Source organism: Malurus melanocephalus, unplaced genomic scaffold (assembly GCF_030028575.1).
Source record: "Malurus melanocephalus ecotype Western Australia unplaced genomic scaffold, MMel_1.1 scaffold_56, whole genome shotgun sequence".
NCBI lineage: Eukaryota > Metazoa > Chordata > Aves > Passeriformes > Maluridae > Malurus > Malurus melanocephalus.
This window is the reverse complement of record NW_026623288.1, coordinates 1,593,557-1,619,141: the sequence shown is the minus strand read 5'-3', so window position 1 is coordinate 1,619,141 and position 25,585 is coordinate 1,593,557. Positions and strand designations below refer to the sequence as shown.

At 42.4% G+C, this 25,585-nt stretch overlaps 1 protein-coding gene across 1 annotated transcript in view; it reads left to right on the top strand.

Annotated features, from left to right (window-relative positions):
• Nucleotides 1-25,585, top strand: part of TENM1 (teneurin transmembrane protein 1) — a 120,374-nt gene that overhangs the window by 72,482 nt on the left and 22,307 nt on the right. The window contains exons 14-16 of the mRNA XM_057365667.1: nt 2,661-2,815; nt 20,697-21,063; nt 22,822-23,332. Of these exons, the coding sequence (XP_057221650.1) occupies nt 2,661-2,815; nt 20,697-21,063; nt 22,822-23,332 (1,033 nt within the window). The remainder of the gene's footprint in view (nt 1-2,660; nt 2,816-20,696; nt 21,064-22,821; nt 23,333-25,585) is intronic.

The following is a 25,585-nucleotide window of genomic DNA, read 5'->3' as shown; positions in this document are numbered from 1 at the left end:
TTATTTCATTGCAGCATAATTTTCGATTTTTATATAATGGATGGTTTGCAGCCAACACAGCCATCTGTTCTCAGGGAAATTGCGCAAAACAGAAGATGCACTTGCCCTAGTGACAGATCCTGGCCTTGTGTTATCCGAGCTGTGGATCTGATCCAGCAGAGAAGCAAAGCTCCTCACTCTCCGTGCAAAGGCAGCCTCAGACACAGCACATGTGCTGCCCTTCTCACCCACATCAGATTTCTCACTGCAGCTTGTGAWCCACGCTGGAAACCAAATCAAATCCCAGCTAATGTGACTACATGAGGCAGTATCAGTGAGACGGAGGTRCAAGGGACCATCCGTTCCCAAAATTGGTCACCCCGACACCAGAACAAACCCCTTTGCTGCTCAGACTCATCTCTTTACCTCAGCTCACCTTCAAACTTTCAGCCTTTYGGGTTTGCACTTCTCAGAAGCAGATGACACCAGGAGCTTGCCAGTCATTCTGGAGTTTCCAAAGGCACAGTTACTTTCTAATTAAAGACTGAAGATCCTCTAAGGGAGCCAGTACCAAGAAGTCACGATTTATGAGCTCGCAGGCTGGCAGGAAGTCAGGCTCTGAGATTGCCTGCTCCTCCTTCAGCATTTTTATAACCTCCCCTCTTTCCCCAGCTGACCCATCCAGCYCCCACCAGATGATTTCAGTTCCCCRGGTGACAYCTGTCCTGCACAACCTTCARCCATCTCACATAATGAGGAGATGTAGCCTRGCCCTGTACCTTGGGCACTTAGTCCATGGGATGGACTCCAGAATGGAGGAGGTGGCAGGATGGTGAATCCCCTCCTCTGATGGTGGTTCACAGCCAGATGGATCCATTGCATTGACAATTTAAAGAATTCATTTCAACTCCCAGCATTGTGCTGATAACCTGAGAGCTGGATGCAGTAGGAAGTGTTACACACTGAGGTTAACTGCTATGGCTTTTGGATTTTTTCTGTGAGGACACMCTCAGAGCTTTGTGATTGTACCCTCAGCCCTTTGCAAGGTGCCTGAGCATCACCTGTGGTGAAAAGGCACCTCAAAAGCAGTCACAGGTAATTTGTGTTGGGAGCCTGCCCCTGGTGCTAACACTGGAAGAGAAAGCATATTATCCTCAGTTATGTGTGCCACTCCAGCTCAATCCCCAGGCATTTCCAGCTGCCAGGTGAAGATATATTTTGGGGCTTGGGAAGACTCTGTCCCTTTTTCCCGCCCCATGGGAGATGCATTGTTTTGCATCAGGGAGTCCTGGTCCTGCCTCTATCCCCCAGACCGCTTAATCTCTCTTTCATCCAGCTGTAACTGTTCCTATATATTAAAAAGAAAAAAAAAATAAAAYAAAAWGGGGTTGGAAGGTGAGGAAATTCAGTTTGGGGCTRTTTTTCCTTTTTAATGGCATGTGGAATTGCTGTGTGAGATCCTAAACTGGCCTGCAGACAAGTGTTTTGTAAACTTAGAGTACATGCAGCCTTCAGTTGTGCTAAAWGCAGGGACAAAAATCAAGAACCATATAAGCCACTGTCCAAACCATCTGTTCAAGTCCTCTGCCTTTCATTTCTGTGTAGCAGAACATAAATTCATTATTAAAATAGCTTGGCTGTGCACAGCAGCTGCTATAATTGCAAAGTTATGCAACTTTAAATGGGAAATTATGAAGTAGTTTAAAGCAAGAAATTGAGCGGTTTTGGTAGAAAGGATTTCACAAGTCTAACATGAATAGAAGTGCTCTTCTAGTTACATTTTCAATATTTGAGGGAAATGAGATCTTACTTACAGCTCAAATTGAATGTGGGAAGAGCTGCAGGGGAGCTGTTAGACCAGAGCAGAACAAGGCTGGGCATGAGTTCTGGCCTKGCTGTCCCAAAGCTGCTGGTGGGAGACAGCCAACCTTCCATTCCTCAGTTTCCCCATAAATACCTGAAATACAGGGGACCACGACCTTCCCTGTGCAGAGCCCTGGCACTGGAGCTCCATCCCTCCCGTGCAGTGCAGTGCTGCAGGAGTTGTTGCAGATCCAGGAGAGGGGGAGCTACCCCAGCTCCTGCTGGTCCTGAGCCTGTTCCAGTGCAGCCATTCCACACATCCTGCAGCACAGCTGCTCCTCTGCCTGCTGGCCAGAGCCTGCTCTGCTCCATTTGTGTGTCCAGCCCCCATCAGAACAGGTCTCTTTGGCTTTTTCTGGATGCTTCTTCCTTGCTCAGACTCTAATAATTTAGAGAGTGCAGTAATTAAAAAATTGTCTCTGCGTAAGAGTTAAGAAAACAAAATGAAAATGAAGAAAAATCAACCATAAGATAAGTTTCTAGAAAAGCTAATCTTGCCCACTTTGTGATGGATATGAAGTTATTGAAGAGCCTTGTTCTATATATGTAAAATCACATTACAAGCAAAGCCTCTGCTGTTTGGTTTGGTCCTCATAGCTTCCCTTTCTCTCTAAAAGCCAGTCTGAWAGATGGATATGAAKTTTCMATATACWKTTTGTRTAAGCYTCAAATAGTAATAGGTGGGGAAAARCTGTCATACTTTCTTTAAATCAGTAGATTCTCRGAGTCTAAGAGGAGAGGAAACATTTTAAACTCATACCTTTTTAATCAAGATAATGCCAGTACTAACACTCTTTTTTACCCTTCCCTCCATCCAGGTATCACTGTAGATAAGCACGGATTTATTTACTTCGTTGATGGTACAATGATACGGAAAATTGATGAGAACGGTGTGATCACAACAATAATAGGTTCAAATGGCCTCACATCAACCCAGCCATTGAGCTGTGACTCTGGGATGGACATCACTCAGGTAGACACTTCCTTGTCATGTGTTGTCACTTTTATGCACATTGCAGAGACAGATCACTTACTTTCTGGTACCAAGATTGTGTATCCAATATGCTGGATGAGTCAGATAATTCTGAATGGCACAGTATGGAGTGGTTCTTCCACTTACATGAGTATTTTAACTTTGTTGTATAAATGTAAAACCACATCTGATTTTTTTTCCATGAGATGGCCTGTGAATGTGTGAAGGGGCTTATGTAAAGAATACAAACTGATTAAGAAAGTTGCTTGCAACTCTGAGATATATCTTCTAAGAAGTTTATCAAAAGTTTAAAGCTTCTTCGTTTAGTCCAGCATTCAGACTATATTTGCTTCAACTAGTAAATGGAAAAAAATAGATATTCTGTTTACATCTAAATCTGTTCTAAGTCACGGAGGAGCATTACAGTAAGTAATTACACCATGAAGTATTGTAGTGAAGGTATTGCATTTCAATTTCTCAAAATACTTGTCAGTTCTTATGTCAAGAGCATGGTAAAAGGAATAGAAATAAAGGACACTTATCACATCTCTAGTTTATGCTAAAARAGAAATATGGATAATCATGGAGAARCRTAAATGGTACTCTTGACTAGTCAGTGWGCCACACTTACAGACAGTACAAGGAAGGACTTGGCCTTTGCCAAGAAATAATTGAATTAATCAGCTTCAAAACAGGGGAGAAGCTGTACTTGAAAAAATCTTGAGGCATTCAAGTGACATACTAAACTGTTATGGACTGTGCAAGCTAATAACCAGGATCAGGTTGATTTTTCATTTCATTTTCTCCCTGCCCTTTCCTCCATCCTTCACAACTGGAAAATCACGGTTSAAATACAATGCATAACAATGGTAAGAGCTTGTCGCTTGTTTCTAAACAGATTTTGAGTAACAGCAAATGATTGTGGTCTTGCATTCACATACCTGAAGGACATGGGGTCAATGTTTTGGGTAGTTCTTGTYGAATTTCACAGGGCCAAATGATGGGTTCTAACTCTGCTGTTGCAGAAGTGCTTGGGGATTTTATTACTAGAACCAGAACAGGAAAATGTGTCTGTTCCATTTCACATGTCACTGAATCTCAGGRTTCTTAGAGTTGTAAGGGACCTCAGGAGATCACCCAATGCAAGGCAGGGAGTAGGTGACACAGGAACACATCCAGAGGGGTTTGGATGTCTCTGGAGAGGGAGATTCACCAACCTCCCTAGGCAGCTGCTCCAGTGCTCTGCCCCTCTCAGCATAAAGAACTTCTTCCTCATATTGAGGTGAAACTTCTCAAGCTTCAGTGTGTTTAGTGTTTCAGTGAGCCCCATGTGTTKGGAGATGTAGGGAGGGGAACCTCAGCCTCCCTGTTCCCAGCCTCATATTCTCTCAGTTCCAGTAGATGTGTAATTATTTCATATAAAGCAGAACAGGGTCAATTGGCTTAGTTGTGCTGAACCCAAGCTTAAATTAGCCTGGTAATTGTCTTAAGATCTTACAGCTCCTGGGCACCTTGGCTCCAGCTCTGGCCCTGTCCTTGAGGCACAGCATTCCTGCTCTGCTCTGCCCACCAGCTGGCACGAGCAGGGCTCTGTGGAACCCAGGGCTGCCTGCAGCACTGTCACTGCTCCTTGGAAACATCCAACAACTGCCCGGGGCACCCACAGCTACGCTGGGTGTCTCTGAGCTCAGGGAAGGGTGCCAGGTGCAGCGTCTGCTCCCTGCCATCTCCTTCGGCATCTGCGCTCCCAGGCTGGACAAATAATTGCTTTATTTGCYTAATGTAATACGTGCTGTGTGTTTGCGTTCAAATTTTTGCTGATTTTGCTCAGTGAGGAAATGTCTCACTAAATCTCAGATAGTGAGTTTTAATAGTTTTCATTTCCTTTCGAGAAATGCAACTACCCGTTAGSAAATAAGTCTCAGCAGGGGGTCTGGCAAATATAGAAGTAGAATTATTTATTTCTTAAATTTAGATTAAATTTAAAACGTAAACGTTTTGGGCTGAAATCAAATGTGCTAAAATTGCAAAGCAGATTTAAACAGCCCCAAAATCCTAGTTCTTCATAGGTTGGCTACTTGCCAGAAACAGGTTTGGTTTACCTCACCCTACAGCATAGTTCAATGCCATGGAGGATGGGCTTCTGCAAAGTCATAGGAAAGAAAGGACATGTCATAGGGCAAATCATTCTTCATTCATTCAGGGCTAGGGCCTTCCTTTCATATAAGCAGGAATAAACCTTTTCTTTTTTGTGAACATTCCATGTGCTTCCACCTACAGGAAAATATTTCTGCACATTTCTCAAAATTTTTCAATTTCGTTGGCGTTCTGGGAAATAAGATGTGGTCTTACCCCATAAATTGAGATAATCTTCAATTAAATTGTGAATGCATGACAGTAAATATTTTTTTAAAACATAYGTGATGGCATATAAATGTGTCCCTAAAAATGGCCAGTCACATTTTCTAAGGATAGCAATACTGTTATCATCTTCTGTATAATGTTTCATTGGGAAATGAAGTCATAGTGTGGACACTGCAATACAGAGCCTTTGGAAGCATTTCTTGTTTGGAGGATTTATTTTGTGGGGGTTTAAGTAAACCTCTTTATTGAAATTTTTCACAAAATCCACACCTTTGAGGTTTTTCACGTGCACCGTAAATCACAGACATGAAATATATGCCGAGAATGCATGTTCTGAAAAGCAACTGTATCAAATTTGCTCAATCATCTTCTTCCAAAATTGCTGCTGATAACCCGAAAACCCTATGAAATAATCACATCCCCTTGAAGTCAAGCATGTTAATCTGGAATTATATCAATGAAAATAAGGGAATGATATTTTCACTTAGCCAGAAACAAGTATATATCCTTGCAAGACTGCTGCATTTTTTCCAGAATGGCATAAACATAAATGAAAAATGAATTTGGCCCATCTCGGCTTAAATTATTTTTTGGCTAAGTTACAAATGGCATTTAAATCAAGAGAATGTGGGCTGCTCACAAATTGTGTATTTAGAGAGACTTATGAAATAGGTTAATAAAATCATTTCTCAAAGCTAAATTTGTTCTGACAGTAAAATCAACAGCTTGCCCAAAATCAGTATTTCTTCGTTTACTGAAGTACAAAAATGTTCTCTTGGAGTAAACACACAGAGTAACTGTCCATTGCAAACACCACCATAAATGACAAACTTTCCCTTTCAGGCACTCACTTTAATACATGAGTTGATTATGAAGGGGTTTAATCATTTATTCCAATATCAGTTTTCATGGTGTTACTTCTTGTTAATCATTCCATGTTTGTTATTTACCACCTTCTTCTTCTTAAGCATAATATTCTGCATTTATAACCAGGGGAGGGAAGGACAGCTGGGGCTGAAAAGATTATATGTGGTGGCAAATAAAGCACCAAGCTCTGACTAATTACTTTGATTTCATATTGCACTGGGGGGATGTTAATCTGAATTTAGAAGGAAAGGGATACTCATTTAAAGTGTTTATGTGGTACAGCAGCTCAGTACTGTTTCAGCCTGTGCAGAACTTGGATGACTTTTATTCTCAGCACAGATAATTTCAGTGCTCTTTGATTAGTTAATAAGGAGCAAATCTGAAGAAAAAGGCTCTTCAGAGCTGTGCTTGWGAATAGCTGTGTGCATATGGTCAACATTCTGTTGGTGCCAGGACCTCAGCAGACACCTGCATGGTCATGAGCMACAACAGGAGTGCCAAGGGAAGGACTGGGATGGAGAGACAAAGAAAAGAGATGGGCTCATCATTCTGTTTCACTGCTTGATGGCTTTGGGCTGGATCCTCGTCTAGACCAGAGCCTCTGTAGATTGCTTTTAATCTCCCATGTACACGCTCTCTTCGTGTTTGCACATCCCTAGGGCACACTGACGTTTTTAGGATGGTTATTGATAGCAAATAAGAGCACATTGTGTGGGTATGTCTGTCTGTCTGTGTTCTTTTCCTCACAGTAAATTAAAAGCTTGGGCCAATTTCAAACAAATTTGTAGAGAAACCCCAGCCTTCACAGCAATTAAATTCCTACAGGTTCCATAAAAAATATTAATCCAGTTGGAGGACAGAGACCTAAAGTGCCCTTTCAAAAGGAAATATTGCAGCATAAGCTTTCTTTTATTAAACTCCAGAGATTCCACTCAGGATGTAATAAATGCCCCATTCACAGGAAAACTTCATTTCGCACTTGGATCTTATTAAACTCCCAAGCCAGTCAGCCATGCGACAGAAGTCCTTAGGAAACCGACTTCATCAGATCCAGTGTTCTTGGAAGTTATATTGACGTTGTGGGAGTTTTTGTGTGAAAGTAAAAACACTACAGCTCATCTTGAGTGATAAGCTTTGCTGTTCTGCCTCCATTGCTACAGTGAAAGCTGGGGAGAGAATTAGCAGATATTTCTACCATCTCGCAATTTCATYCTGTATCTTTCCTCCCATGAGAAATATGTGGGCTGAATTTCCACTGCTCCAAACCACAAGTCATTTATATCTGTGCGAGTGGCTGCAGGTATTATTTGGGAGCTGTTTAAACCAATCTCGAGCACAGTCACTGCAAATACAGGAACCAAACATTTGCAAGTCAACAGAAAATGAATCCCAAGAGGTTTTTCTTTGCCTGTAACCATGGCCTTGTTCTCRTGCTTGTGTCAGTCCCACTAGGCACGAGTCTGTGCCAAAGCAATAGCTCCGACCTGATTGATGGTGTTAATAACTGTCACCGCTGTGCTCCAGAATGAAAGGTCTGGTTTGAAGACTTTTTCTTGACATTTGCACTTCATCAGCCTTTGTTCAGCAGTTCTCCACGTGAGGGAACCATCTATATTGTGTTGCCTCGCATAAACTTCAGTGACACTGCAAAATGTTTAGCTCCCTTATAAAAATGTGACAGTGTTACTGACGTCGGCAATTTGCTCGCGCGGGTCACATTAAAAGGCAGATTTCTAGAACAGGGTTTAAAGGGGACCCATGCATGGCAGGAATGTCGTGTCCTGGACAGCCTGCTTTGACTGATGGAGGAGAGGGGAGAGGGCAATAAGTAATGCTGCTGATGACCTACTTGAAATAGTGAAGTGAGAGACAGGCTGCTGGGAAGCAGGAGTAAAGATGAGCAGAATTGCTTGAAAATGTATTCTATATCTCAAAAATGCAAACGCTGACATTGCTCCCGCAGTCACAAGTGCTGCGGGCGCTCCCCACCAGCATGTGCACTKGCACAATATGCTTCAGTGGCATTGTGGAAGCCTTTTGAGCAGAACAAAAAGCTCCCAGGAYATGGTGACCTCGCTTGAAAGCAGCAATGAGGGTCTGCTCATCGGAGCAAGCACAGCCTGAGCAGAACTTTCACTGGGTACGTATGGAGGAAGGAAAGAGAAATGTGAAAGACAAAAATATGATCTGATGACCGGGTGAAAACAGGGGCGGTGTGCTGCCAGCACAAAATCAAATTGAAGAAGGCTGAGAGTAAAATATTGCAGGGCAACTGCAGGATTACATGGGGCTGATTGATTAATTAGTATTGCAGGTCTGAACACACACTTTTCCTTTAGGTGTTTCTCTGTGTACACCAGCAATATAAACGCATTCTTGTAAAATGAGCAAAAAGGCATCTTTTAACACTAGATGCATACTATTCTGAAAGAACAAAAGGCATTTTTTTACACTAGATGCATAATATTCTAATTGTGTTAGAGAGCTGCCATTAGAAAGGAACAACGGTGTTTTCACTGTAGCACAGTATTAAGCTACCCCTGCTCTTCCTTTCCTTTTAGTCCTCTACCTGTGTGTCCTTTGATACGTTCTTCCACCTGCAGGTAATGAATGCAGCATAAATATTCCAAAATGCTGAAATGCATTTTCCAGCGATTTGCAGAAACACRTCTTATATGTATTTGTGAAATTGCTGAACAAAAGCACACAAAGCAGAAATGACAATTTATAGACCCTTTTATTTTATTTGTGGTCTTCCCTYACAGAAGACTTTCAGAGCCTTTTTCTTTTTACAAGAGAACTTTATTATTTTTTTCCAAGTCTTGCTGCATGAAGGAGCCCACAAAAGCTGTTATTTTTTTCCAATATAAAGTCATCTTGTTCTCAGGTTCTTTTTACTCTACTTCTTAATTTCGTGTTCTTTTTTCTCTGGCTTTGCTGAAGTACCAGGAAAGATAACTAGAGTGGAAGTCGTGGCCCCAGCAGAGTCAGCAACTGTTTTGCCACTGACTTCAGTGGAACCAGGACTTCGCCAAGCTTAATTGAAAGGGTAGTGAGAGGCGAGTGTGTAGCAAGGAGCAACTGTATCTCCCAAGAAAGTATGTACTTCTGAAAAACAGACCAGAACAGGTCTTCACTGAGGCATTTTCAAACCTTTTCAAAAATGAGGTGTCCCTCCAATTAATTAAGGGTTAMTCTTTGGAAGCTGTAAGTCTGTACAAATCATTCCAGCCATAATAGCATATGCAGGAACAAGCAGTCACTAGCATCCATACTTCGAAGCAAAACCCAAGTGAAAGCCATTTTTAAAAAGGATTTTCAGGTATAAGGTAAAATAATCTTTTCCCAGGGGTAGGGGAGCAGCTAAGTARCCTCACTTCAACAGGAGCTGCGAGGAAAGAGGCTCACAGGAWTAGGAACTCAGCTGAAAACAAGTCTGAGAGCTCATGAATCAAACTTGTAGGTGTGGAATGTGTTTTTTTGACTATCAAAACAGAAAGCAGGCTGGTTTCATCAGAGCTAATTTATTTTCCAATCAAATTATTCAATCACTGAATTTGAAATATTAGTCATAGGCACAAGATAGCATCCGATGAAGTCACACTTCAATTTCYCTCTTAAAGCCCAAATATTGTTTGTATTGGGCACCTGCAAAACAGCAATTTATTTCAATTATCTGCCATAAATAATCCATTACTACTGAGTAAAAGACTGTGTACATCTCAATGAATTTTTACAGAGATTTCATCCTTTCCTTTGATTGTTGAGGCAGTRTTATAACTTGATGGGGAAGTGAAGGAGACCTCTGCTCATGACTTCCCTCTTACTTCTTCCTACACAGAGACAGGCTTTAATTCCTTTYTTTTCAAAAATTTGTTTTTAATAASCAATTGCAAGAAGGAAGAAACTTCTATAAGATTTGGATGGTTGGCAAGTAGGGAGCAGCTCACCCTCCGTCTGGGCACTCTCAGGGACATCCTTCCGACTAGAACAAATCTCCACACTCAGTGAATGCTGCCTGCACAAAACCACACACCAATTCCAACTCATCTAAGCTGCTTTGCCACCTCCAGACTTCCTGCAGCTCATCCACCACCCATGGCACACTGCCCAGCTCCACAACCTCCTGACCCTCTCTCAGCTGTCTGGGAAATGGGTTCCCAAATGAGAAACCTGTCTTATTTTGGGCTCTTCGGTCAGTCTTTCACCAGCAGCCAACTTCTCTCAATGCTCCACCTTTTATTCCTTGTGTGCAAGTAGCCTTTGATTTTCTCTCTCATCTAAATATGGTTTCAGTACGTTGGAGTCAAGTGGATCAGTTATTTTTGGCAGAGGCCATGTCTACTGTGTTGAACTGCGCTGCTGAAAACGTTCAGTACAGCTTTGCCAGACTGGTGGGAGTCTGCAATGTGTTGAGATATATTGGTTATTACATCTGATGTTTTTTGTCTGTTGCAGAGACATAATGGACAAAATGTAAGCACGAAGGAGATATTGGTACATAATCTACACCTGTATATGCACATATGACTCTGTCTGTGTACATACAGGTGTGTGTGGTTTCTCCATACCCTGCAGAGCTGCCCTAAGTGATCAGGCAGTGAAAGCTGGTCCGTGCCACCCTGAGGTCCAAGCCCCAAGTCAGTCTGCTCAGAAGAAAATGTGGGTGTTGAAGGGAACATGCAGCCGAGCCAAGCAGGCAGTGCCCCTCCTTTTGTTTTAATCCAGTGGTTCATCCACATCCCGTACCAAGGTCTGCCCGTGATTCAAGAAAGCTGTTTCAATGGAGGCAATTCCTACATTAAACCATGCTTTTCAAAATTTTGGGGACTGGAACCGTATGTATTTGCTCTCCTCTTATGAAGCAGCTCTTCACATATTTAGGGACTAAGGGACCTCCCACAGATGTAACAGGTTTTTTGTGTTATGAAGTGAATAACAGTAATAACCGAGCTCTGGGTGGAGCTGTATTTACTGCCTCTATTCCAGGCCTTTCAGATTTCACACTGTATTCTGCTATGGCAATTTACAAATGTTGCACAGCTTTTTATTTTTTTAGGGAGGTGGCAGGGGAGCAGCACCCAAGTGGGTTGTCACAAGTGTGGGGTTTGAGTTGGAGTTTGAGTCAGGGCAGGTTTGAGRGCAGCAGGCAGCAGAGCTCTGTCCTGCAGAGATGTCACACACTGCAGGGAGAGAAATCCTTGCATTGCTTGGTCAGAGAGTACCATGGCAGGAGCTGAGCCTGGGCAGTGACAGCTAAGAGTGCCTCATTTCTCCTCTCCATTATACCATGTTTGCTGCAACGATTTTGGTTGTGCCAAAGGGAAAAAAGGAATGAAAAGACACTGTGTCAGTGGGGAAAAAAAAATCGCAAATGTCAAGACAGAAATGAGTTGTAGCCATTTGTAGTGTGCCACACAGAGGGTGTGCTTAGWGCTGTGCATTATGGGGTTCAGGTCACAGAGAGCTGCAAACAGAATGATAGAGAGCACCATTTTATACAGTATGCTACTCTGACAATAACACATTTACAAACAAATTAGTTAAAAATGTCTGAAGGACATTCAGCTTTTACAAACTGGGCCTCATCTCCTGCTGATAGCTTCCTTTGGGATGAGTATGGCATGCAAAATGATGCACTGCCTTGGAGAATAAATTTATGAAGTTTAGCAATGTAGGTCACATTGCAGGAAATCATAAATGTCTGAACATCACTCAATAGCCATTCAATCAACTGCTCAAAGCAAAATGGGAAACTGAACAGCGTGTAGTTGTCTCTGGTGAGAGCCAGGSAAAGTCATGATATGATATAAAACCCTTTAGGTCTTCCATCCAGATGTATTTTCTTTTTTCTTCTTTTTTTCTTGCCATTTCWGAATTAAAATTCTTTGTCCACATCAACTGTAACAATAAAACCAATGTGATTTTTGCCATTGCTACCATGGACTATAATAAATCTGTTGGGTGGCTCATGAAAGGTGTGTAAAAAATTTGAGGAATCGGAAGAGGTCAAATGTTTGAAAMGTGTATGAGTACTCTAGTCTTAATGGGCTAATTTCATTGTGAAGTTATTTTTGGATGCTTTCAGCCACCAGAAGGATTTGTGCTATTTGCTTTTTTTGTTTTGTTTTGTTTTTTTTTGTTTTTTTTTTTATTTGGCTTGAAGGAGTAAAGAATAGAAGAGGTTTTAAAAGGGATTTTTTAGACCTAGTACTTGCTAGGGATTCCTGTTGCTTTCTAGGTCTAAAAGCTGCTAAGAGCCTGAGATCCAGATATTTAGGACTTCACTGGAGATGTTGATGGTCTTTCTGGAGGCAGCTGGCCCTGTTGTAGGCATAGGGCCTTCAGGATCTGCAGCTTTTGGAGCAGGGTGACCCATGGCTTCTGGAGCATGGCTAGAGAGCCCCTAGATCTTTCTCCTGGCATAGTTTGGAAGCCTTTTAGAGCTTTTTCTTAGAGCCTGCCTAGCATTTCTGAACCCCATTGAGCCTTTCTAGACCTGGAACCTTTCTGTGCCTTTCTGGATCTAGAGCTCAGCTAGAGAGAATCACAAACTATTTATTGATCTGATGAAGAATCTGTTGAAAACAGATTTCAGGTGCACTTTTAAAATCTCCTTTCTAGAGCCCTTTTGGAAGGCAAGAAAATTTAATGCTTCTCCTTCTACATCTGAATTTATCCATCCCAGGCTTGAGATATGTTATTGAGTCGTGGTATTTCTTGCATTTTGCTTAAGAAAACATGAGTCCTAAACGTTATCCTTGTAAGCTGTTCTGGCACAGTCTGACAATGCATATCCAAATATGCATCACAGCAGTAACCAAAGCCCTGAGCTGACAGAAATTTAAAGTAGAGTGTCTGCTCACAGTCTCAGACTAGAATCAAACACTCTCCAGTGCATTTTCTTGTGAGTATCCAATCAACAGGAATGCTCACACAGAACGGTTTCTGTGCAGAATGCAGTTGTCTTGTTTGTTCTGCAAAGTGCAAGGTGCCTATTTTTTTTTCTGTTAGCTGTTTGAAGTCTCACAGCAGTGTGTGTTTGCTTTCCGTGCAGAACCACAGCCAGTTCGATTTCATTCCTTTTCCTCAGCTGAAAGATCTATTGTGTAAATACTTGTGAAAGATTAGTTRCAGAAAATCATCTTGTGATAACAATTGATCTTGGTGCTAATTTCTGTAAAAGTAAGGACTCAAATTACTTCTGTTGCTTTTTCTGCCTACCATTTTTATTTCTATGATAAAAAAAACATGTATAGTTTAAAGATAATCATGAAAATTTTCTGCAGTTGTTTTGCTTTAGCTCTCTGCTACAATTTASAAAAGGATTAGTTCACTCTTACAATGGATTTTATAAAGCTCTTAGTGAATTGTGAAACACTGTAGGAATTTGCCACAGARGATGCCCCACCATAAACATGCATTGCAGGATAGTTCTTTTTCACATCCTATTTTCTTTCCCTTGCAGAAGTTGTGTTTGGGCGTTTAATGGAGTAACTCTTAAGGGAAAGCTTAAACCACAGAAGTGAATTTTTATTTTCTTGTGGAAGCTGTGGAGTTGGCATTTGTTCTGATGCTTGTGGGAATGTGTTTCACAGCCCTGATCTGGCTGAGGAGCAGTGTTGGCTCCCACATCCCATCTGGGAGCCTCCTGACACCTTCGTTCTCCCCAATCCCACCTTCTGCCAATCCCTGGAATTAAAGGAGCTCTGCCCTGAGGAGCAGGTCTGTTGTCAGAGGTCAAGATCCTGCAGAGACAGGCACTTTCCTGGGCGCAAATTTGCAAGAAGTTTTAGATTCAATAATTTAATTTAAATTTTCATTTTGAGTTTGACTCAGAATTCAGGGCAGAGTCCGAGTATTAGGGTGTTATATTCACAGTGGCTGGTGTTGCTGAAAGGCAGGGGGGTTGCCTTTTTCAGTTTTGGAAATTTCATTTTATGTRTTCTTTCTTCCTCTCAATTTTCAGGCCAGAAGCTTTTATGAACCTCAGCAGTTACTGGAAACGAAAGACACCATAACCTCCAGCCCCTCACTGTTCTCAAACAGCTCTTAATTACTGTCTCAATTAAAGCTTTTCAAGACACTCCTTTCACCTTGTCTGCATTGGCAGCACACTGGCTTTCTGTATCCAGAACTTCTGAGCCCAAAATGGAAAGATGAAGCCAATACTTAAGATTTATGCAACCCTACTTTTGTGCCATCTTGTCTGATGAGCTCCAGGACCTGGAACTGGGAGTTAGAAAGTGAGGCAGAATGGAGCCAGTCCTGTTATTAGCTAGATTTCCACCTGGTCCCATTCCCTCCTTTTGGCTGTGCAAATTACCTGCAGCAGCATGTTTGGAGGACATCTATTCCCACTCCAGCACTGGAGACATGTTTGGGTTAGATTCAAATTCATGGTCTAWTTTGAGATATTTTAATTGAAGAGTCTAAGATTCCTCCTCTCAGAGGTGCCAGTCTGCTCTAAATACTTTATAAATTCCTTCTGGGCATTTAACAAAGTGTTTTTTTCATATCCTTGTGTAAACCATGGGTACCATGTTTAAACAGACTTAAATGGCTTAGCAATCTGAGTGCCATTGATTTTCATAGTCAGTGTGCTTCTGTGACGCTGRATAATATTCCCTCTGTTGTTAAATAAAGACGGTTTGAAAACCGTCCCYGCAGAAATCAACTTTTCCCATCGATTTACTAGACCCCAGATACAGTCTTTGAAGTTGTGAGGCAGTAAAAAATAATAAGAAATTATGAAACAAGAAGAGAGCTGGGAAATGAGGGTGCAGTAAGTCTTGTGGCGAGCGAAGCAAAGACAAGCAGTGAAAACTGTTGAARTGGAGCCTTTCCTTGGCACTCCTGCAGCGGGTCCCTCATCTGCTGGAAATAATTGACAGCAAAGGCAGGTTGGCAGGGAGAYTCTCTGAGCTGAGATCCTGGAGAACTGGTGGCCTCAGACCTCTGAGCTGCATCTGTAAATGTGCCACAGCTGCTTCCCCAGCCCGGGGTGGAAAACAGCAGCCATTAGGCTGTAAAACTCGTTTATTCGGGTTTTTCACTGGGGAACAGTGAGTGCAGAGAGTGAAGTCTAGGGCAGGGACTGCTACAGCTGAACTGTAAAATTTTGGATTTTATACTATGCAGCATCAGAAGCAGGTGAAACAAAGGCTCTTCCAGCGTGGGATGAGGCTGTAATCCCACTGTAGGGAAGGSTTCCCCAGTGTCACACCACAGGAGCTGAATTGTGTCTCTGTGTGCCATTAAGAAAAGAGCAGAGCTGATGAGGGGAGCTGACAGTGTCAGTGTCAACAAAAGGAAGAGCCCAGAGTGAGAGCAAACTGACAGAAAATGATRAAAAAATACCCGTGGTTGTCAACGGGGAAAAAAAAATGGAGAGAAATAGATGTAGTGAGACATCCTGTAAAGAGTTCAGGGAAGCAGAACCAGTCTCCTTCAGCCTTGTAAAGTACCGGCTCCCTCCTAATGGCCTGACTGTGTGAGTCCTTCCTTGGAGCCATTTCTCTCCCAGGAGGAAGGAGAAAGAAGGGTTTGGGCAGGAAGAGGGAAAAATGCTATTTAGAAGGATGTTATGGTGGGTAAACGTGTTTGGCCTGGGAGCAACATCTGAAGTGAATATAAAAGGACCCGTGGGAATGGCATGAAGCTGTGCCAGGGGAGGCTTAGGTTGGCTGTCAGGGTMAGGTTCTTCACCCAGAGCAGGGCTGGGCACTGGGACAGGGAAGTGTTCACAGCACCAAGCCCAACAGAGGTCAAGGAGCTTTTGAGTGATGCCCTCAGGCGCATGATGTGATTTTTGGGGCTGTGCTGTGCAAGGTCAGGAACTGGACTCGATGATACATGTGGGTCCCTTCCCTCTCAGGATATTTTCTGACTCTTAAGATMAATAAGAGGAGATTTAAAAAAGGAAGTTAGCAGCAAAAGAGAACTACAGAAGAGGCTCTGAGTAGGTCTGCAAGTGTATAYCGTAGAGCTGAAGAAAGGCAGAGGTAGCACAAACAGAAGTGCTCGAAGCTGAGCGGCAAAGATAGGAAGTAATCCATCAGTCAGGACTATCAGAAAAATTTTGGCATGAATTTCATGCTACTACATGAAATTGAATCAAAATAAACAAGCAATGCATGGCAAGAAATCAAAGCATTGGTGAAGCCTTTCTAGGGATTTGTGCAGCTTCTTTTAATCCATGATAAATGAAACTTATCCCAGTGAAATTTACCCCCACAACCAAACAGTTAAGCTCTTGAAATTGGCATTTGCAGACAAGGATAAATTTTTCACTCTTTACTTGTATTACTTTGATAGGAATAAATTGTTTGATATGACTTGTTTAAAACAGTACCAAAAATGGCACAGCCATCAAATGTCACACAAAAYGTGCAGAAAGTTTTATCCATATGGTCAAAACCAAAGTGAAGCAGTGCTCTTCACAAACTAGCCCGTGGATGTGGGTACATCTTCAGGCATGTATGGTTAAGAATAATATGAGTGTGGACTCTCCGAGCAGTGCCACTTGGCAAAAAACTCACACGGTTTATTTAGTTGTTAAGATATTCTGAGGGAAAATGGAATGGGTTTGTGTGGCAARGTTTTARTAGTGGGGGCTGCAAGGRGGCTGCCCATGTSCAGTGGATCCAAGGGCAGCTGGYACCAAGACMRACCCAACACTGGCCAAGGCATCCCCAGCAGCAGTAGGATAATGTGTTTGAGGAGAAAAAACCTCCTCAAGAGAGWGAAGTGAGAAWATGTGAGAGGARCAGCTCTGCAGACACCCAGGTCTATGRAGAAGGAGGAGGAGAAGCTCCCGRTGCTGGAGCAGAGATTCCCCTGCAGCTGTGCTGGGTGAGATCTCCCAGTGAAAATTCATTTAAAGCCACYATAGTGYACTTTGTGTTTTCCAGRGCACCTGACATGAAAAAATGTATTAGAAAGCCAGRCCAGTGGGTGTTAATTTTGCAGTTCTCAAGCCAGAGATGGATTATTAGATATAGCTGGAGCCTTTATGTTGACAGTTCAATGCTGAATTCCCAGAAAAGCTGACATGTTAATACTTACATGCAAAAGGTCTCATTGCTCAAGGGTTCACTTATTTTGTCAGTGATTTCCATTGCGTATACTCAGTCTCCCATTAACTAAACCAGAATTGTCACCTGAAAATTTTGGACTGTGGAGAGTAAGCAAACCCTGGCTGGTTGTTTATAATGGGATAACCAGCAATGCCATTTCTGGTCCCTGCTCAAAAAAAAAAAAAAAAAAAAAAAAAAAAAAAAAAAGAAGCTCCATTAAATATAAGAAAAATGCTTGGAATTGGCCCAATTTTGAGTTCCAAAAAAATATACATATGTGGAACAGGGCTTTTTACAGGCACCTGTGAAGTACTGCTTCAAATTAAAAGGTATATTAACTGATTTAATATTCTAACCTAACTGAGGTTTTGTCTGGAAAAACTTTATAGCAGGAAAAGTGGTATCAGATGAGAACTGAAGTGCTTCTCTGTAATATGTTTATTGCCTTTGAATGAAGCACAACTGATGGTTTGGTCACAGAAGCTGCCACAGGGCAGCTTGCTTTAACGAGAAGTAAACAACYGGTGACTTTTCAAGGTAACAGTGAACCTGAGGGTGCAGTTACACTTCAGCTTAAGCTGATTTAGGTGATTCGTTTTCAGCCAGCAAACTGTCCTGAACTTGCTCTCTGTAGGAACACATAAACTGGCTTTGCTACTGGGGGCTGCACTGGGAGAAGGGAGGGAGTGGGACAGCAGCAGACCCATCTTACACCAGTTTAAGATGTCATGAAGGCTAATCCTGACAAGAACAGTGCAGATTTTTTCTAAACCTGTGGAATTCTTCAGATTAGGAGTGCTCAGTGATTTGTGTTATTATCTATGTTTGATTTTAATTGGCCTTTTTCACCTTTCTTCCCCTCCAGTTTCACCAGCCTAAGCTTGCAGTGATCAGCAGCTGGTTTTTATGCTGCAATCTGCAGACAGGTGTATGCCACCTTTAATATTTCAGATAAGATTAAACCACTGATACACCCATGACTGCTTTAAAACCCAGAAGGAGATGCTGTAGGCATACCTTCAGTTAGCTTTGCAGAGCAGAGAGCTGGGAAGCAGTTCTGGTGTAGTAACAAAATTTTTTTGGATGTTTCCAACTAAAATTKTATTTATTTTTACTTCACTGCAGCTAGTTTTACAGATGTGAGCAGTACAAAAGCAAATCTGCTTGCAGTTAACAGCTGTTCAGCTTTGGGCACACTGCTGCAAGTGAAATGTGCAGCTGCATAAGAGTTTCTTCTATCTCAGTAAACCAAATCAGCCTCAAATAAACCARAGAAAAGGTTGTTTAGGCCCAAACCAGTCCCTGTTTATCTGCAGGATACCAGACATACCTTCACAGTGGGAGGAATTCRCATTATTTGCTGGGCAAAGGCAGTGTAGCTGGGCCACAAAGGAAAACCAGCTATCAAAACATGGCAGGTGCTAGGCAAGGTCATTATGGCAAAAACAGACAGTTCCATCCCAGGTTTTTAATTGTGAATAATCTAGTTACGGTTAATCAAAGATTATTTTTACAGCAATGCCATCTGTAGAGACCCTTAAAGTTCAAGGTGTCTGTGTGTCTGTTTGCCATTAAAATTAATCCATCTACTTTGGTAGAASAATCAATTATTCTGCATTAAAGGTGCATTGCAAATCGTTTTTTCTACATTTCCTGGAGACAGCCTTGTAGAGAGAGATTTTTGAGTTAACTGAAGTGTTTTATTTGGTGTCCCAGTGAGCTGAAGCCAGAGCTGACAGTGGTGTGCAATGCAGCCTCAGAGCAGTGGGTGGAACCCAGGCAGTCACATKTGCACAGAAATCGGTGCTGTTGTGGGAGGAATCTGTTCCCAACTSTTTCACCACATTTATCATCCTTTGGAAGGACTCGAGCACCTGGTTCAGAAGAAACCCTGAGCCCAACAGCTTTAGTGTTGATGCCAGTGGTGATGTGTGGTCAAATGGACAGGGCACCAGGAGGAGTTGGATTGTGCCGTGAGCCTTCCTGATTGTGTGGTACCCACACAGGATGGGACACGGCAGCCACAGCACCTTCACATTAATAAAACACCACTTGCCAAACCAGCAAYGCACTTCTGGAAATGAGATTATCCAGGAAATTCTGCTGCTTGAGAAAGGGAGAGACTTGGCCTCCAGCCTGGTTCCCAAGCTGACCCCAGGCAAGCAGGTGGCTAGTGATGGCCACACGCTCCACCATATGGTATTCCTCAGTGCTGAGCATTGTGTTAGCATCAGCAGGCTCTGCTTTCACAGAGCTTTTAATTAGCACAGTGGAAAAATGAGCAAAACCAGCATCAAAAGCAGTAAGTGAAATAGTAAAAGCTTCTGTGGCATATAAAGCATATAAAACTGGTACATTTTAGGCTGGTAATTATTGTCTTCTGATAATTGAAATATTTAAATCAGAAAAATTCCACTCAGATAAAGGCAGCCATCTCTTCATGAAGGATAACGAGTAAAGCATCCTGAGACAGACAAAAATATGCTCTCTTGCAGTCTCAGGGGCTCAGTTGTTCTCTGACCTTTCCAGAGACAAGCTGGAATCCAAATCCTCCACTGGCCATGAGCTGGGGAGAGGGTGGGAGAGGGTCCAGCCTGCTTTGTTGTTGTTTTCCAGTTCAGCAATCCCTGTTGAGCTTTCTCAGCAGGAGGAGTTTGAAGCTCTGGCCAGCACATGCTGCCATCAGCAGCCTGTGTACTGGTTGCCTTTCAGGTTGACAGGCAGCCCCACTTTTAATTTGAAGCATGTTTAATTCCTCCAGATCACSATGCAACAAGTATTAAATGAGTGAGGTCATTCTGCTATTTCTTTCCTCCAGCTTGGTTTGAAACTTTGCTTGGTTGGCCCTCTCACCTGCATGGAGAAAGGCAAAAAGCTGCCCTTAAGTATGACAAATTTACTTAATCCATGACTGAAATAATGAATTCACAAAGCAAAATCATTATAAATAATTAGGCTTGGCTACTGTATCATACAAAGTATGATATATTGGTGTATTATTTTGTTACAAAGCATTAACAAGCTTATATTTCTTGTGGCATATAGGACTTACTAACATTTCTTGGTTAGTAAATAAATAGTGGAAATGTGTCCTACTCTTCTAGTATGTCATTTTCCTTTTGTGCTAACAGGCAATTAAAGTGTTACGACATTGACAACCTCTCACTGTTTTCCACTCTGCCAGGGTTGACTGCAACCTTGAAACAATAACATTCAGACCTAGAAAATTTTCTGGCTGATGTTGCATGACATGAAGTGTGTGTTTTTATTTGCATGACTGCATAGGTATAATAAAGTTCCCGCTTTAATGGACTTGTGCAAATACCTCTCAGAGGGTGCTAAATTACTTTTCAAATCAAATTCTGTTCCACACTGGAGTGGGACCTCAGAAAAGAGTGTGCTTGTTGAAACTTGTTCCAAACCTAATTAAAGGTGCTGGAGARGCAGTGCTGTGAGAATCCTCCAGGTGTCTCGATGATGTGATCAGAGATGGTTGAATAAAATTGTCCATACTGCCCTAATCATCCTTTCTCCCTTTTTTTCCCCTGCCTTCCCCTTAATGTGCTTCCCAGGTTCGGCTGGAGTGGCCAACAGACCTCACAGTGAACCCTCTGGACAATTCACTCTATGTCCTGGACAACAACATTGTCCTGCAGATCTCKGAGAACCGGCGCGTGCGGATCATCGCCGGGCGCCCCATCCACTGCCAGGTGCCCGGCATCGACCACTTCCTGGTGAGCAAGGTGGCCATCCACTCCACCCTGGAGTCAGCCAGGGCCATCGCCGTGTCCCACAGCGGGATCCTCTACATCGCAGAGACCGACGAGAGGAAAATCAACCGCATCCAGCAGGTCACAACCAACGGCGAAATCTCTGTCATTGCTGGAGCGCCGTCAGATTGTGACTGCAAGATTGATCCTAATTGTGATTGTTTTTCAGGTAAGGAGGCGGTTCTTATTTCCTGTCTGTTACCTGTTGAGATCCTCTGACTCAATTGCAGATCAGCAAAGTGGAGACCAACAATGATTTGGTTTCCTTGGAAAGTCCAAAACCTTATGAGCAGATCTTTGTGAATTTAATCTCTTCGTTTCTGTGACATGAGTCTTCCAGTTGCCACTGGAGGAACTTCAGGATGTTCCTAGTATTTCCTCTTTTGATGACGAGATTACACACTGCTCAGAATGAGTTCCAAGCCTGTCTTGCTGTGTCAGCTGAGTTTGCCCCTGTTGAAGATGGTACCAGACTGTACCTTAATGCCACTGCATCAGGCAGTCCTTCTCAGCAGGAAGAGTACCAAGGGGTTTCACACCAACTGCAACACCAGCTTACGCCTTCTCATCACTTGTGTCACGCTGCACCAGCAGCAAAATGGTGCAAACACATCATGTGCATAACTTCTTCTTTGTGTGTTTGAAGCTGGACCAGCCAGTGCCAGGCCTGACATTCTCAGCAGCACAGCCTCTTTCCCCTGCATGCACCAAAACAAAGTGTGGCTCCTTTATTTCATAAAAACAGCTTTCAGGATGGGACAAAGTGTTCCCACACAGAGGGGTGCAGTATGTTGCCATCTTGTCATCTCTAAGAGCCGCCATGTTCAGCTMCATAATAATGTCATCATAATTCTTAAGCCTCTCATTTCAAGTAAAAGGTTAATTACTGACAAGAAAGCATTAAGTATGTCAAGAACAGAGAGGAAAAAATGCAAATGGTCTTCCAAAGAAGGTGGTTTGCTGACCCAGCACTGTAATGATCAGCAAAGCCTCCTGTGCATTGCCAAGTGCTGCCAGCTTTAGTGGTGGCTGCAGGAGACRGTGAGGAACAGAATCCTGGTCAGGGTTCTTATTGAGGAAAACTACTCACAGTGCTGAAAAATTAAAAACTGTGGCAAATCTAATGATTGTGCCAGCCTGGTTTGGTGAAAGGCAGGGTCAGCTTGGCAGAAAGATGCACTAATTTGTCCCTTTCCAAGGAAGCGTGGGATATGCTCAGAACTCCAGCAATTTCATGTCCCAGTCAGGAGAAGGAGAGCAATACCCACAGTAATGTGKTTTTCCCTAAGAGTGAGGTTTAATATGCTTTCTTGCTAGTTACAGAAAATCCTGCTCATGTAAATTCATTTTGATAGACACACACAGCCCATGATAATGCAAAAAGCCTCCTGAAACCTTAAATGACACAAACCAAGTAAATTGTCAAGAGATATTGAAAGGGATTGTTTCTCAAGGCACKTTTTTGGCTACTGTTCTTATTTTGTTTTCCTATAGTGTTGAGTTTTTAATAAATATAAACCAATCTTTCCTTTGTTGTCATTTTAGCTGAATTATTGGATTTTATTTTCTTTTTGTTTTATTTACAACACAATTCTACTTTAACTACATGCCAGCAGACAGTAACTAGGGAATGATACTTCAGGTATCGTGGTTTTTTCTTTCACAATTTCGCATTACAGCTTTCCTGAACAGCAGGGTTTGAGACTCAGCAAAAATGCTGCGAATTAGATAATTTATATTCYTGTTTGTCTTCACCGAGACTCATTTAGAATTGCACCAACCTTAGATAATAGGGATTTAATTAGTTGGAAGAGGATATTGTTTTATTGACCTGTAAATGATACTGAGGAGAAGCAGTGTATCAGGCTTAGGGGATGAGCTTAAACAAGGACATTAGAGATTGCTAAAATTACCATTTCTCCCGCAGGTGAYGGTGGATACGCCAAGGATGCAAAGCTGAAAGCCCCTTCCTCTCTGGCAGTGTCTCCCGACGACACTCTGTACGTGGCAGACCTGGGCAACGTGCGCATCCGCGCCGTGAGCCGCAACCGCGCCCAGCTCAGCGACGCCAACCTGTACGAGATCGCCTCGCCCGCCGACCAGGAGCTCTACCAGTTCACCATCAACGGCACCCACCTGCACACGCTCAACCTCATCACCCGSGACTACATCTACAACTTCTCCTACAGCGGGGAGGGGGACGTGGGCACCATCACCAGCAGCAACGGCAACTCGGTGCACATCCGCAGGGACACCAGCGGGCTGCCCCTGTGGCTCGTGGTGCCCGGGGGCCAGGTCTACTGGCTCACCATCAGCAGCAATGGTGTTCTCAAAAGGGTCTATGCCCAGGGCTACAACCTGGCCCTGATGACATATCCTGGAAACACGGGGCTCTTAGCCACCAAGAGYGATGAGAACGGATGGACGACTGTGTATGAGTAAGTCCACAACATTAAATGTTTGGTGCAAGGGGCTCTATTTTAAATGAACACTGAACCTTTTTTAGACAATTCTAGTTGTTTTTTAGACATTTCTACCTTGCCACTAACACCGTGTGAGACAGGGCAAGTGGTGCTGTTGCATAAGCTTTTCAAATTAAACACTACCATTTCTTAGGCACCTAAACCTGTCATATGTAAAAGCTCTGCCCATTAGGTACRGCAGAAACTGCCTGAAATTATATTTCATTTGCACTTTCTCGTTGTGGATCTGTTTCTCTAAATGAAAATAYGAGTTTGTTTTTTTGTTTGGTTTTTTTTTAACTAAAGAGGTAAAGGCAAGTTGTTATATGAATTTGCAAAATTCCTGAGGAAGGCAAAAAGGTGAAAATTAGCATACTCATCAGAGAAGGGAGYGTTGCAAAGGAAATTTAGACTCTCAGTGGAAGGAATATTCAAATACAAGAGTGAGCTTGTCTCTATCAGCAGGGAGGAAGAAATATAATAATAGCAAAAGGATAGGTAATAGCAAAAGGCTGTATATAAGGGGGGTAGGAAAGGCTTCATAAGCAAGACCACTGACAGGACTTCTAAAATGCAGACAAGACAGTTAAAGATGGACTCAGAGCATACCAGTCTGGTCCCAGAGAGAGAACAACTCAAGTTCATTTTTGATTTATAAAGAGGTGTGATGTGTCAGGATTTCTCATTATTTATAATTAATTGTCTTAATCCCTGTTTGAGGATGCAACAAGCATTGGATGGAAATCATGTTAACATTGCAGTCCCAGTTCAGAGCCTTTAAAGATGATAATAGCACCTGTTTTCTATGGAGCATAGGAGTTCATGGTCAAAAACTAAAATGGAAAGGTGAGATAGGAACAAAAAACAAATTGATAAGAAATGAGTTACTGCCTGAGTCACCTGGAGAGGTAGTTGAGTCCCTGTCATTAYATTTTTTAGAATTATAATTTCTTCAAATGAAAGTGGGATAAAAGAGAAAACTGCTGCCTAGTATGTGGCTTTTTTATTCAACAGGATGTTWCTTCATCCTTTTCTCTATTATTCTGCCAAAGACTAAATTAAAAAGGTGGSCATAAGTATAAGCCATTAGAGAGGGCCTTTTTTACAATGTGTKGGAAAACAAAACCATAGAGGACTTTCCTGGTTCCATTATCATTATCAAACATCTATTGATGAAAATTTAAACTCTCTTGAAACAACATAAAGCTTGCTGTTATCCTGGTGCTGTTCAAACACTGATCAGAGTCACCTTTTATAAACAGAACTGACCGTGGATGTATGTATGCTTCTTTTCAATAATTTCAGTGCTGAGAGTGACCCATTTATATCCCCACTTGATGATGGTGTCAGTCCAGGCCACAGACCAATGGCACTTYCAAAGAGCCTTTACAGTAGCTCCAAGTCATGTCTATTAAAATGCTGAACACCAGGCCTTGTTGCAGGGCCTTGATTGTTAGAGCATGTGAGAGCAGATTATTTTTAGTCATGTGCCTTTCAGTCCTGGCATTCTGACTCTGTCCCACTGACATTGAGCATCAACCATTTCACACAGCTATTGCTTGTTCCTCTTTTTAAACTATAGCTCAAATGTTGAAAGAACTTTTAAAGGACTTTGCCTGCTTATATGTGCCTTTCATGGTATGCAGTATAGATTTCTTCATGAAGAAATAGCTGTGCCTGTGGGGGATTGATATGATGTAGGAGCACAAAGAAATTTTACTAAATTAAACAGTTTKACATACTTTCCCAGCTTTAACTACTGGGTAATGCTCTCCTCACTGATGCTTCGGGTTGTCCAGGCTTTGCATGACACACACTCCTGCCAGCCTACATCAGGGAAAATTAACAGAATTACAACCTCAGCCTTGCAAAAACAGCAACAAAATTAAATCATGTCAATTCAATAAAGTCATGTCATTTATATTTAAGTTCAGTCCAATATCTTAAGCCATTTTCATGATACATTACAAATTCCTCAATGCCAGAATCCCAGAATGTCAGCGGATCTGCTGCAGTCAGAGGGGCAGTGAGCTGTAATTAGCACTGTGCTGAGTAGTTGTGCTTTCAGGAGATGCTGCTCACCTGCTGCCAAGAAAGGTCATGGGCTGTGGTGGCCTTAGTTAKCCCTTAACCAGATATTGTTTTCCAGGCAGGTCACATTCTGTATGACAGCCAATTTCAGTGTGAAAATTAGAATTTTTTGAAGGGTTTACTTATATATGTGAATTG